At 31.5% G+C, this 15,010-nt stretch overlaps 1 protein-coding gene across 4 annotated transcripts in view; it reads right to left on the bottom strand.

Moving 5' to 3' along the window:
* Positions 1-8,357: 8,357 nt before the first annotated feature.
* Positions 8,358-15,010, bottom strand: part of LOC129947898 (serine-rich adhesin for platelets) — a 235,095-nt gene continuing 228,442 nt past the window's right edge. Inside the window, exons 4-12 of one of the 4 annotated variants that reach the window (XM_056058650.1) lie at positions 13,937-14,162; positions 13,688-13,870; positions 11,313-13,484; positions 11,129-11,247; positions 10,933-11,070; positions 10,596-10,870; positions 10,408-10,496; positions 10,165-10,329; positions 8,358-10,079 (exon numbers count right to left, since the gene is read on the bottom strand). In XM_056058650.1, coding sequence (XP_055914625.1) covers positions 9,874-10,079; positions 10,165-10,329; positions 10,408-10,496; positions 10,596-10,870; positions 10,933-11,070; positions 11,129-11,247; positions 11,313-13,484; positions 13,688-13,870; positions 13,937-14,162 — 3,573 coding nt within the window. In that variant the 3' untranslated portion in view covers positions 8,358-9,873. The remainder of the gene's footprint in view (positions 10,080-10,164; positions 10,330-10,407; positions 10,497-10,595; positions 10,871-10,932; positions 11,071-11,128; positions 11,248-11,312; positions 13,485-13,687; positions 13,871-13,936; positions 14,163-15,010) is intronic. The other 3 variants (XM_056058652.1, XM_056058651.1, XM_056058653.1) reach the window with 3 other exon arrangements.

Here is a 15,010-nt window from a genome sequence, read left to right as displayed (position 1 = left end):
GCTGTCAAATTTTTTAAAATTTTATTAGTTTCAGTGCATAAAGGAGTAAATATGTCGAAAAATCCAGATCAACAGATTTGATCTTAAATCAAAAATAAATCATTTTATTTTGTCCAATGGAATGCAAAAATAGGGGAAATTTCTGTTTTGACAGATCTAGATCAAAAATAAATTATTTCATTTTACTCATGGAAAATCCATATGATTGTTATCGTTTCTTATTTCTTATCACCTAACGACACATAACCCAAATCATAAAATGACATAAAGCCCAAAAACGGATACGTCGTAATCACTAGAAAAATGTCACAAAGCCCAAACCAAGTCTTAGTGTCGTAACGACAAAATTTAGAATTTTGATTACGACCAAACTTTTTTTATTAAGCAAACATTTAGATTGTTAGGAACTTTTAGACGCTTAGGTTTGTAACCCCCTGATACAGATTTGGGGTAGGTACACATTTGGGTGTATGCAGTTTCTTTGCATTTAAAGAATCTGGATTTAAAGAAACTTTGCAAACACAGAACCTAGTACCTGTGCCCAACCCTATAGTGAGCACAAGACTTCACTGTTTATACGTACGGTGAACAAGCAAACCATTTCGGTTTGTTTAACATGTTTGTTACGCTTTTTTGACGTAACGAGTTTTTGGGCTATCTGACATATTTTGCGTTTGCATGACATCTCTTGGGCGATATGTCAATTATGGCTGAAACACATACACGCTTCAGCTTCGGCTTCGTCTGCGTTACGTTAGGCATGCTTCGAGGTTGCTTTGAATGACATTTCTATTATATCATCCCTCCAAAGAGCAAATATTTTGTTTGTTGACATTTTTTTACAACTGATGAGCTGTCAGACAAAGCAAATGTTCAGATAATTGAACTAGAGCTTCCGTTTGGAGTCACATTACGTTACATTACGTTCTTTTCCTAACGATTGTCAAACGAAACGTGAGGTCGAAGCTTCATTGTGATAGCATGTATTGAATTCTTATGGCTGAACTCGTAAACGTCAGGCGAAGCCAAAGCTGAAGCGTGTTTGTGTTTCAGCAATTAGTAATTTAGGCGTTATAATAGTTTAAAATTATGACATTGGGCAGGTTCAGACAACATAAGGGCTCAACTATAATGACATAAGCTAGCTTTTAAGCGCATAAGTAAACGTGCGAATATTAAGAATCTCAACACGAGTGAACATAATAGAGTCTAGCACCATTTCGTTCAATTTTTCTCAGTTTCGTTAACTTAAGCAAACCTAAGCAAGAGCGTCGCATAAGTAAAATCTGACATGTATGTAGATACGGGACCAAAATAGCATTATGGCTACCCGCAGTATTTCACACACTTAAGTGAATTTTCGTTTGTTTTTTGACATAAGTTTATGTTTGCTTATGTCTATTATAGTTGGGCCTTAAGGGCCTTCATTTGCAGTCAACTTTATTCTCTGAAGGCAAATTTAAACTAGTTCGTTTTTCAAGTGTCATAAATTTCAAATTCTTGGAATGTAATAAAACCCAAACAAGTTTTAACTCCCAAGGTTCGGTAATTTTTGCCCAAATCGTATAACAACAAAATGTTAATAAAATATTTTTGAAGGCGATGACATCTTTAATTTGGGTGATATGGTATTTGACGAAGAGACTTAACGCCGTAACTCACAACCACCCGGTCTAGAGCAAGCAACTTTTGTATTTGTTGTAATCACGATTCTTTATATTTTTTTGATTTACAATACACCTTTTGTATTTTAACTAAATACATAAATTAAATAATGTATAATAATATGATAATTAAAATTTTTTAATCTACATATTTTTCTTTTTTGAAGGTGCCGAGCATTTGCGATAACTTTTTATATGGAAACCCTGTATCCATATCGGTTTTTGAGCAATTAATTTCGATTTAGAAAAAAATCTAAGGAAAACTTTCTACTCTTTGCACATTCTCAAATTTTGAAAATGTTCACAATCTTGGAGGAACATTTGTTTTATTGCAGTTCACAACAACAACTTCAGTATACCTTTGGGTTTTTTCCCAAGGAAAATGCCCAGTACTGTGGATTCTGAACGGGTAGTGCTTTTAACGATGTAAAGGCTTTGCTAATCTGAATGGCAATGACTTTTAACATGATTAATCACAATTATGACCGTGTAATGTAACCTACATATTACTATGTAGATATTTAATCAATTGTCAATAATTTGAAGTTGTGAGTAAATAAATTTTGAATGTTTTGAATTTCCTTGAAAATGCCGCTTAATAGTTTTTCGCACTTAAGAATGCCATCAAATTAAAACTGCTTGTTTTTGGTCGTTATCTCTAGTGATCGCTTTGTCTGTACAAGTATCTTTTTTATAGGAGCTCCATTAATTTAAAAATATATGGTCGAATATAAAATGCACGTTTCAAAGGGTTTTGGAATTTTTTCAAATTTATTTTAATTTGTTTGAAATAAGTAATTAGAAATGTAAATACAGCGTTCATGAACTTTTCTCACGGGGATCTTAGGTCCGTTTTGATTTGCAGTTTCGCTGCACCAGGAGGTGATGTTAATGGAAGCATTGGCTCTTGTCCTGCATTAGTCCATAACCGGTCAAACTAAACAATTTAATGGAAAGTTCATGTTCTTATTTGATTTAAATGAAGTTGTATCATCTTGTTACAAGGTAGGTAGGTGGTAGGTTGCCTTTTGATTGAAAGATGTGTAAGAGTGGCACGAGTACGATAACTTTGGCGACAAGATTTAATAACGGTTTTTGGTAGAGGGGCTTAATACAAGCATTTTTTACTATGTACATTAAATGAAAAAAAAAATTAAAAAATAACGGTAATACTTACAATTAAGTATTATACTTTTTTTTAAAGCCAACATTTTTTTCTATTAGCCTGTTTTTAAATCAAGACAAAACTATGCATAGTTTTTGAAAAAAATAGTTTAAAAGTAAAAATTTGTGCAAAAAAAAGTTAAAAAAAGGGTTAAAGTGTAATTTTTCAACCACCCTGCTTGGATATACTATAGGATTTGGGGTGGGTGTAAGTTGAAGTGTGTGCAAGGTAAGAAAGGAGCAAGGTTCGGTGGGTGCAAGATGATTGATTGATGGAAAAGAAAGTGTGGGTCTGCAACTAAAGCACTTCGACCCCCTCGACGTTCGCATTGAACTCCTAGAAGATATGTTACCGCCGAAACAACCTCTGCTCTTGACCATTAATGACGAATTTAACGAACTCCACAGTGACACTAGTACTGACGATGAATTCACTGACGAGACTATGCAAGTCTTCAACACATTGAAAATTGACGTGACTATTTTTTACTAACTCCTGACTTACTTAAAGACTAACTGACTGGGGCGCGGAATTCAATGCAATTCTACCTTCTAGTGGTGCATTCTGGGTTATGCTAAATGAATTGCTTTACGATGTAAACAGTGAGATGCCCCTGCTTGGCTACACTATAGGATTTGGGATGGGTGCAAGTTGGAGTGCGTGCTAGATGAATATATCTTAATCCTTATTCGATTGTTACTATCAAAATAAGCCTACGTTAATACTTAAGCAAGGAAAAAGTAATTTAATTGAAATATTTTGTTTTTGTAATTTTCAATTTTCTTAAAAACTAATAGACATAAAATCATCTAGTTTTCAGTTTTTGATCAAAAACAAATAAGAGCAATAAATTCTGAAATAAAAACAGTGGTAATTAATCTTGAAGTATTGAAAAATTACACTTTAACCTTTTTTTTTTGCACAAGTTTTGACTTTAAAACTATTTTTTTCAAAAACTATGCATAGTTTTGACTTGATTTAAAAACAAACTAATAGACAAAAATGTTGGCTTTAAAAAAAGGCATAATACTTAACTGTAAGTATTACCGTTATTTTTTAATTATTTTGTTTTCATGTAATGTACATATTTTTTTAAATTGCCCCTACCGCCTAAATGGGGGGAGATAGATCCCCCTCCCATACTAAAAATGCCTGTTTTAAACTGTTCTACACAAATCCGTCATCAAACTTTGTCGGCAAAGTTATCGTACTCTCCCCGTAAGAGTCAAATTGTGAACCTATAGGTTAATTTTGTTTTCCTCTGAATTTTCTTCACCTCAATATTTTTTCTAGTATCATCGATCTCCATCGTACTCCATATAAGGCGAAAAATGGGATCAACCTCGGAATGAGAGATAGTAAGATAGAAATGTGTTTAAACCCTCTATTTAGAGTTCTAAAATTTGTGTAAAAAGTCTGTAAAAATCTAGCTTCTATACCTCCAATGGTTTTATCTAACACCTTTCCCAAAAACGTGAAGGTTATAATTCGCCACAGTTTTAGTATTACTTGTTTTCTTATACGCTTAACAGTTGCAGAGATAAAAGGCCAGAGATATACATACATACTTCAGCGTTCCACATTTTGTGTGAACATATTAAAAAAAATTCTTTGCATTGTGTAAGCTTACTCCGAAAAAAAAAATAAGAAGGTAATGATAAAATTTCATTAATTGGCTCCAGAAATACATCTTGGACACCCAGTCCCATTATTAGAGGGTACTAAATCATGTCGTTGCCATTTTTGTATTTGATAATAGACACCGCTTAGATAAGCTAACTAGTTGAGCTTACAATCCTCAATCTCTGAAACGGTTGAGCGTATGGAAAAATGTTTGAGACACAAATTTTATAAAATTGTACGCTTGATAAAATTTTGGTAAAGGTATTAAGGGTATGTCTCCCGCAGAAGCGAACTCAGAACTCAAGTAAATGTATTTGAATGTATAGTGAAAGAACGTTACTCTTTTCATTATCAAATTCAAAATTTGAATTTCCAATTACTCTATATTTGCCTCTTGAACGTTGCATGATAAACAGTTTTTTTTTTGTATGGCTAGTCAGGTAGATTTGTTGTTGTCTCTTGCATATGGTTCGAATTTTATAAAGAAAGTGGGTATTTTGTTATCAAAGGAGATGTTTTTTTCTTGAATTTCTTTTTTTGGTCGACATTTTCTAATTATTGAAAATACCTATTTAATTTTAATATTTTTTAACTTCCCATTGGAAGTTATTGTAATGGGTCCGATTTGTCAAATTGAAAATTTTGACATTTCTCGAGGTTTCAAGGTCCCTAGAGTCAAAATAAAAGGTTTTTAGAAACATGTCTGTGCGTGCGTGTGTACGTACGTTCGTACGTTCGTACGTCCGTACTTTTGCGACGTTTTTTTCGTCGTCCATAGCTCAAGAACCAGAAGAGATATCGACTTCAAATAAATTTTGTTATACAAATACTAAGGCAAAAATATGCAGAAAGGGCTCTCAAGAAAATTGGTGGCTGGTTTTTTAACCATAGCAGTTTGAAAAAAAGGTGAAAATTTTGGTTAACCCTAAATATCTTCCGAACCAAAAACGCTAGAGACTTTAATTAAATTTTATATAATAAAATGTAACGTGATACCAAACAAATATATTTTTTGGAAAAATTCCATTTAACGGTTTTTTTATAAATCAAAAAAACTGAAAAAAAAATTTGTCAGCTCCAAAATTTTAAGACTTAAATATGATTTCATCTCCAAAACAATTTTGTGCAACGAAGAATAATGTTTTTGACATCTGATAAAATATTGAAAAAATGGAATTGACAGTTTTTTTTTATAAAAAATAAAAATCCAAATGAAAACATTACTCAAAATTGGTAAAAATTGAATATCGATTCAAAAACTTGAAATTTAGGCTTCAATATTATTTAATGTTATAAGAAATATTGTTTTTACATTCCGAAAAATGTTGAGAAAAATCGAATTGACAGTTTTTTTACAAAAAATAAAAACCTAACAAAAAATTAATAAAAGTTATTAAAAATTGATTTTTGACTCAAATATCTTTTCAAAACATTGAGATATTGACTTTAATTTACTTTTATCTTTCAAAAAATATTGTTTTCAACATTCAGTAATATTTTGAAAAAAAATCGAATTGACAGTTTTTTTTTACAAAAAATTAAAAACCGGAAGAAAAATAACAAAAGTTGGTAAAAAATGATTTTCGACTCAAATATTTTTTCAAGAATTTCATATAATAGCTTGTTATTAATTTTTACTTATATGTACATATATTGTTTTCAACATTAGGACAAAGTTTGAGAAAAATCGAATCGACAGTTTTTGTACAAGAAATTAAAAACCTAAAAAAAAATTAACAATAGTTGGTAAAAATTGATTTTCAACTCAAATATCTTTTCAAAAATTTGAAATATTGGCTTCAAGCTAATTTAATCTTAAAAAAAATATTGTTTTCAACATTTGGTAAAATTTTGAAAAAATCGAATTAAAAGTTTTTTTTACAAAAAATAAAACTCTAAAAAAACAATACTTAAACTTGGTAAAAATTTACTTTCGACTCAAATAAAAAAGAAAATTAAAAATATTAGCTTCAAACTTATTTTATTTCACAGAAAATATTGTTTTCGATATTCAGTAATTTTTATATAAAAATCCAACAATCCGTTTTTTCATAAAAAAATAGTAACCAAATTTGGTAAAAATTGATACTAGTACATATAGACAAACATATAGACAAACTATAGCAAGACAAATCGACAGACGGTATGGGAAGTTATTAGTGTGGGTCGCATCCCAGCCTCTTTTTTTAATTTTTGTTTTTAAAACTGTCAAACACCTCGATACTCGCTCGATAGTTAAAATTTTTTTGAGAACAAGTTGGTACTTTCATTTGTACGATTACGATTAAGATTTGAAAGTAGAATCGGATATGAGTTTCGAATAGAATAAAAAGTAGAATCGAGATACATAGTAGGGCCGCTGATTTTCAACATTATTTTTATATTTTTTGTGTGATAAAAGCAAATCAAACATACACCTTTTTCTTAAATGATCAATTTCAACTGTGAGATGGGTTTGGGCCAAAATGGTGTATTGATCATAATACTGTATTTAAAATACTACATCTCAAAATACTGTATTTCAAAATACTGTATGTACAAAATACTGTGTCCCAAAATTGTGTATTTCAAATACTGTAAACAAGGCTGAAAAAAGTTCTCACTTTTTTACAATATCAAAACGATGTTTATTTTTCAGTCTATTTACAGTATTTGGAAACAGTACTTTGAAAACAGGATACTATTTTTTAAAGAAAACTTCATAATAATTTTTTATAAGGAAAATGTTCTAATATACTTCCCTTAAACAGTAAAATGTATAAGTATGATAATTCACAAGTCTTAGCATTAATACAGACAAAAAAAGACGATGGTATCTTCTTATTTTTTCTTTCTCGTTTTCTTCGTCTTAATTGTTTGTAACACTCTCATATTTTTGTATGAATTGTTCTTATCATAATCAACAATTGCATAAACAATTGCACCCAACTAATTGATCTGTCAAAACCTTCCACTATTATACAGTATAATGATGTACATAATTTTGACAAAACAGCATTTTGGGACACGGTATTTTAAATTTACAGTATTTTGAAATAGAGAATATTAACCAAAAAGTGTTATGACCATGAAGTATCATACATAATTTTGACCTGCTCCCCTGTGAACGAAAAATCAAACTCAAATTTTATGTGTATATAATTTTTTCCTCAGTTTTTATTATTATATGTATAGTATTTTCGTTTAAAATAAAATTCCAAAAAAAAAAATATCTTTTGTTTTCTTTTTCAAATCAAATTAAATTCTTACATCTAATTTTTTTTCATTTTGTTAAACTTAAAACAAAAAATATACGTTTTTTAAAATATAATTTGTTTTTTATTTTTGTTTTGTTTTTCATATAAATATCGAAATGTGGCTTAGTTAGAGATAAATCCTACATATCAACCTCACTTAACATTATCTCCCGGAATAGTAATATTAATTTTAGACATTTTTTTTTTCATTTTTAGTCAGTCGATATATTATATAAGTCATAATGAAATTAAAAACAAAAAGAAGTAAAATAATAATTATTATGATAATAGCTAGCCGAACATATTTTTCTTTTATATAATGTTTAATAATAATAATTGTATATAGTATCTTTTTTTTTTGTTGGTTGTTGTTTAAATTAGAAATAAAAAAATTAAACTTAATATTTAATATATTTATTTATTTTTATATAATTATGTATATGCAAAGTTTTGTTTAAAAAAAGAACAAATTATTTATGATTGATTTATTAAATTTACACTACAATCTTTTTCAAATTTTATTTTTTTGAAGGCGTGTCATTTTCTGGGTTTTATATAATTTATTTTTATACGGTCTTTAAATGTTTAGTTTTTTTTGTTTAATTTAATTTTTGTATGTATACTCTTCTTCTTACTGGGTTGTTGTTAGTTTAAAAAAAAGTCAGCAAATTTGTTTTTCATTTTCTTTTGTAATGTATACCTACAAAAATTTGTATTTTTTTCAATAAGGAAACTTAATTAAGATTAAAATTTTATTTTCGAGTTGTTTTTTGTTTTTTTAATTTTATACATTTGGCAATGAGTGGATTTTCTCCTCTTATGAATCATAAATATTTTTGTTTTATTTTTTAATATTTTTATCTCAAAACACTCATAAATATTTAAAATTTAATTAATTTTGTTTTTATTCCATGGAATCGTTTGATTTGAATTCAAAATTTTCTTTCAATGTTCTTAACGTTATTTTATAAATGTTTTTAAACATATGTATATATATTTATATAATTTTAATATTATTAACTAAAATTGCCTTTATGCATTGTATGTATGTATATATATATAAATATTTTTGTGTTTTTAATTTTATTTTGCAAACAATTAATGTTTCGTACTTTTTCACAGAAAAAATAGATTTTTTTTTTGTTATTATATATTTTTTTAAAATTTATTTTCCATTTGATCGATTTTTATGTTTAATGAATTTAGTTTTATTTTTAATCGAAGATTTTGTTTTTGAATGTTTGGAATTAATAAAGACGACAGAGTTCTACACAGCAAAGACGAAAGTTTATCGAAGAGAAAAAAATACATCGATTAGAAAATACGAGATTAAGACCTTTTTAAGTTTTGTTTTATTTTATTTTAAGAGTAAACCTTTGTATATAACGCCTGTTCCACAAGCCAAATGAATAATTAAAACTAATAATAATAATTATTTATTTAATATGGAAGAAGACACTAACTACAATTTGTTTACTTTTTTATCTATTAATATATTTATTTATATTTATTTGTTTTTGAATAAGAAATAGCACATATAAAATCGTTATATAAGTTTGTTGTTTTGTTTTTTCTGTTTTGTTTATTAAATTTATTTATATAGACAATTACATTTATTTTTTTTGTTATAGAGAAAACTGCAAAGCTTAGTTTAGATTTATTTTTAATGTAGGTAATAATTATTTTATTTATGAATCTATCGTCACACTCTGGGGATATCTCAAGCATATTTTCAACTAACATTCCTTTTATTACATAAATGGTTGTAGAAAAAGAGGAATCATACGCACGCAAAAAGTTATAAAATACATCGTGTTTTATTTATTAATATTTTTGTTTTTTGTTTTATACGCATGTTGTGTATTTTTTGTTGATAAAGTTTACAATTACAATTAATTTTAATTTGTTTATTTTACAGTTATATATAACATACACACCCTCATACATGCAACAGACGATCAATCGTTCTCTCATTTGCACATAAAGAGAGAATTTAAGAGAAAGTGGAGAAAGACGATTTCATAAAAAATGCATTTACTTACAGATACGAACTTTTTTAAGAGAGAGAAATGGAATTTAAACTTTTTTCGTTTCCTATTTTGTTTTAGTTTTCCCTCGATTTAGTTTTATATTATTTTTGTTTCTGTTGTTGTTGAAAATTTTAGATTTTAATTGAAAACCTTTCTCACAATATTCCATTCGTGTAATATTGATAGCCATCGTAAAGTTTCGTTGAGAGACTCTTTAAAGAGTCTTGGACAAGTTGTTCGACTTTACGTTCCATTTCTTGTTCTGTAAGATTCATGTGGAAACGTTTTCGGAGATTCTGAACGGTGCCGGAGCAACCGTTTTTGAAGCATGGCAATTGAGCATCTAGAAAAGGGAAAGCATCTTTGATAAATAATTTTTTTTTATTAGTTTGTTTAGTCTAGGTGTTTTATTTTTATTGAAATATAAAAATTAATAAAATACTTACTGCTTCTCATTATTTCGACAAAATTTATTATTCTGTCCATGTGTTTGCGTGCAGTCATCATTCCAACGAGTAACAAACGATTAAATTCAGTCCATAAATCTGAGGATGTTCCATCCATAACATCGACAAATTCTGGGGTAAGTTTGAATGGGGATTGTTCAAACCCTGTTCAGAATAAATGTAAAGAAAAAATTACATAAGTTAGGCTCAATTGTTTAAGAATGTACTCGAGGCATTACGTACCTAAATTCTTTGGTGATATGCTAAGGATAAAACCAAAATCAATGTGTATCAAATGGCCATCTGAATGGAGGAGAATGTTTCCGTTGTGTCTGGAATTAAGAAAATTACCTCAATTAGTTTTTGTTCAAAGAATTAAAGTATCTGAAATATGTTTATTTCGACAAAATTAAGTTAAAAAAGAGCCCCACCTGTCTTTGACTTGCAACAAGTACGAAATCAAACAATAAGCTGCACAACTTTGCACAAAATTCTTTTGTGCTGTTCGGAATTTTTCACCCCCAGCATCGCCGTACTCATCAATAAAATAGTCTCTCAAACTTTTGTTTGAATTCTTTTTGATTTGATGCAGTGATACGGTATTTAGGATAGGTTCTATCAGACCACTGTCATTTGATAAGCATACAATTTTGTATGGTCTCACCCACAGATCGACGTTTTCTTCATCCCAAATAATTTTGAACATCTACAAAAAAAATAAATCATTTAAAAATCTAACACGTTTATTTTTGTATGAAGAAAACATACTTGAAGTAATTGCGTAGCCATCAATTCTTGTCTTAAATCATCTCCACATTTTACAATCGCTGAAAGGAGTCGCCAATTGGAAAGATGGCCATATGGTGAGGAATCTCTTATTTGCTTTTCCTTTTCGTGCCAAGGTTCCTGTTGTTTATTTTTCATGAGTCAAATGTAACAAAAAGAAAAAAATGTATTAACAAACCTTTAAAGCAGCTGCTGAAGGATCTTCTGGATCATTACTGAAAGACTTTGTGTTCTCACAACTCAAGCTATTACAGTGCCGCGTCCGGACATCTCCGATATTAAACAACGCTGGAATTCCTAAAAACAAAACAAAAAATTATTAGAAAAACCACAGAAGACAGTTTGTTTTTAAAAATCTTTACCATTACCTTGATCCCTTGAGTCACAGGAATCTAATGACATTTGTGACACAGAATCTCGCTCGCAAAGCTGTTTTCGCATATTCAAATATTGCGCTGTTATTTCATCGTCTTCCTGCGACCACACATCGTCCAAACATGAATGCAATAAAGTGTCCAGTGCGGTGTGTGATTCTGTTGATGATTCTGATGTTTTTCCAGCTCCAGCTATGCCACTATTACTACAACAGTCTTTCAACTCCAAATGCTCTTCACTCTTTGTATGCCTTAGGCTGGGCATCATTTTCAAAATCACCGGCGATGAATAGATGTCGTTAACCTCGACAACTTCAACATAAATGATGTACGGGGTCTTGTCCTTGGAATTCAGAACTGCAGTCTTTTCCTCAGTGATGCGAACCACATGATGTGGAATATCAGAATACAATGGCAACCATACTCGGGCGGGAAGATTTTTGTTTATTAAGTTTAAGAACATTCGCAACGCGCTTGTCTTTTCAGCTTTCGATGTGAGGGATGTAAGATTCTTGCCAACATTTATGAGCGCCTTCATGAACTCTTTTTGTGGAGCAGATTTGGGTGCACCACACATGCAGACTGTTTTATGGCCAAGAAGATCGTTGACTGTTCCACGAACTGACTCGAAACATGTGCAACCATTGTCGAACGCCCGTCCAGAGGTCAGATCTCCGAGGCAGAGTTTCGCCGGCGTTGAAGGGAATGGTAATGAGGGCATTTTCGCCGCTGACAGACGAGATCCACTGAGCAGAACCGTCGCATCCGACTGTGAACGATGATGAGTTTTCTTGACTGGTGACGCAACCACTTGTTGTGTCTTGAGTTGCTTGCGTTCTTTTTTCGAGAAAATCTCCTTCATCAACGCCAGCTGTGTCTTTTTACTCGAAAGGGAATTCGAATCGATTTGGTAGTTGTATGCTTCTAGCAGCCAGAGGCATTTCAACGAAAAATCAACCGACTTTCTACACCGAATGGTCAGATAGGGATCCAAGACCTCAGCTAATTCATCCATTTGGATGTACATTACAATCAATTGAGGAATGTAAAGATCCACTTCCTGATCGGGGAAACTAAAAATCTTATTCCCAATAAAACTTAGCACTCCGGGCTCCTTGGAATAGAACAAATAATGGATGGCAAAATGTATATTGAAGACGGGCGATTCGAAGAAACGCAAAAGCCCGTTTGGACCCTTCTCAGTCTTAGTTGGTTCACGTAGTGGTTCCTTTTCACGGACAAAGCACTTTACTACCCCAGGAACAGCTTTTAGCCTGTTAAGTGAGGACATCGAACCGGACGACTTGATTAGCGATGGTTTGACATCCGGTTCAGTGGGTGTTGTCCCGACTGGTGTCACTGTGAGCATTGGCAATGGTTGGACTTCTTCTGTGGGGGAATTTATTTTTATAGCCGCCGCTGCAGCTGCTTTTTTACTGCCATTCGACGAAATCAATCGCAGAAATTCCTTTTTCTTTGAAATTTCTGTCGGAGATTTGATGTCGCCACTTACAATCGATGCATTGTCCTGATGTTCGCCTGCTTTTATTTTGGCGGCATTCTTTTTCTCGTGATTTTCAATTATGCTCTGGGCTGTGCGAAAAATGGCATTCTTAGTGGCACCAAAAAAATTCTTGAAAAGTACTTCGTTGCGGATGTGCTCGGACTTGTTGGCCGGTTCCAGAGTATCGTTGGCTTTTTGTGCTGCTGCTGCTTTACCCGTCGTCGACGTCGTTGTCGATATGGGTAGGATGTTCTCCTCGGATGATGGCGATGTTGGAGTCGCCAAATCACTGCCACTATCATTGGGCACTGGTGACGATGGACTATTGTTGATGCAAATTGGCACACAAATACGATTGTTTTCGACATTATAGCGTGTCGTTGTTCTATCATTCTCGCCGCTCATCATGGACTCCGATGTGGGTGTTGTTCGTTCATCGTGCTTCTTCCGAGGCCTCAAAGTCTGACAGTCAGTGTCGGGGGATTGATAGAAACATAGGTCTGACTGCAGCATACCGTACTCCTCATCCATGGACGTGGTATCGAGGATTTCAATGCATTCCTCTTCAGCGTCCATTTCACCAGAATCAAGACTCTCGTGTGATTGACGAATGCGATTCAGGGAGACTTGGTCTGATTCAGATCCGCAAATTATTCCTTTAAATACAAAAAACAAATATTCAATGAACGTCTGCATGAATGTTAGCTAAATGGAGTGGCTTTCGATAGTAGGAACTTTTGGATAAGAACTTATAGCGTCATACCATACGATAACCAAGCCACATGAATAAATGTCTAGCACGTGAATGATAAAAAATCCTCTTCACTTTTTTTTGGTTTAAAGTGTGTATGTGGCTTACCTGAATCGTCAGAACCTAAACTTGTTAGGTCTTCACGCTTTTTACTGTTGTTATTATCTGCAACGACGACAGCAACTTTTGACAAAGGAACAACTATAGGAAGTTTATTACTTGAACTTGAACTGCTTATATTATTGTTACAGCTGGAACTTTCACTTGATTTTGTTCTTGAACAAGGTTCAACTGAAAAAAAAAAATAAAAAGAGTTAAAAAAGTTTGTAAAAATATAAAATAAATAAATGATATTACCAATTACACTGGAATTACCACTGGAAGCTGTAGACAATGATGTTGATGATGTAAGTGATGATAATTTGCATTGTTGTTCTGATGATTGGTCTACAATGCAAGTTGATGATATTGGACTATTGCTGCTTACTGTCGATGTGACAATTTTGGAGCACATTGTCGAACCGAGAATGGAATTTGTGCAGAATGTGTTTTCGCTTTCGGCATTTGGTGATGATACTTCGACCTAATTAAAATAAATTTCAATAAAAAAAAGAAGTTTACATTAATAAAAATTGATATTGTACTAAATTTTACTTTAAAATTATTGCAGATTATTAACGATTTGTTTAGGTCTAGGTCACTTGGGTGTAAGCTTAGTCAAAGTGCGAAATCATTTTTGTCGATATTTTCTGAATTACAAAATTCTGTTGTTTTGTGCATACAGTGTGAGATTAGTAACATAAATGCTCTAAATTTTATTGATAAATGCCATCTATGAACGAGTTTTGACAATTTTTTCGGTCAAATTAGTCACAAAGGGTGCAGTAGGAGAAACGCGTGAATGAGAAATTCAAAATTGAAAAACAAAATTACCATTTAAGCAAATAATATAAATACTATTGACAATATGAATTTTTTCGATTTTTTTAAGTAACAAGTACTTATAAGTTGAGAAAACGGTTTAGATAAAAGTGCGAGAGCTGAAAAAACGAAGAGGCGGGAGTGTTTTTTGCAAAAAGGTGATAACGAAACCGCATTATTCACAAGTGATACGATACGCCAATACAATTCTACCAGTACTTGTTTACAGATGAAATGGTCAAATATATAGAACAAGAAACAATCAGATACTCCTGTGAAAGACGTCCCGAAAAAATTGCCCATATAACAGAAATTGAACTTGAACAGTTTTTTGGAAAATGCCTTCACATGTCCATCGTACAGTTACCATCAACTAGGCTTTATTGGAATGCAAGCCTCGGTTACCAAAATTAACTCTGTAATGGCAGACCATTCCATAATGACCATTCATGGATCAAACAAGGCAGAGACTCCTTAATGTTCCTAGAGAAGAACAGATGGCAGTAGATG

The sequence above is a fragment of the Eupeodes corollae genome, chromosome 2 (genome assembly GCF_945859685.1).
Source record: "Eupeodes corollae chromosome 2, idEupCoro1.1, whole genome shotgun sequence".
Classification (NCBI taxonomy): Eukaryota; Metazoa; Arthropoda; class Insecta; order Diptera; family Syrphidae; genus Eupeodes; species Eupeodes corollae.
Note: the sequence above shows the minus strand (reverse complement) of the source record. Positions and strands in the feature narration are given on the sequence as shown.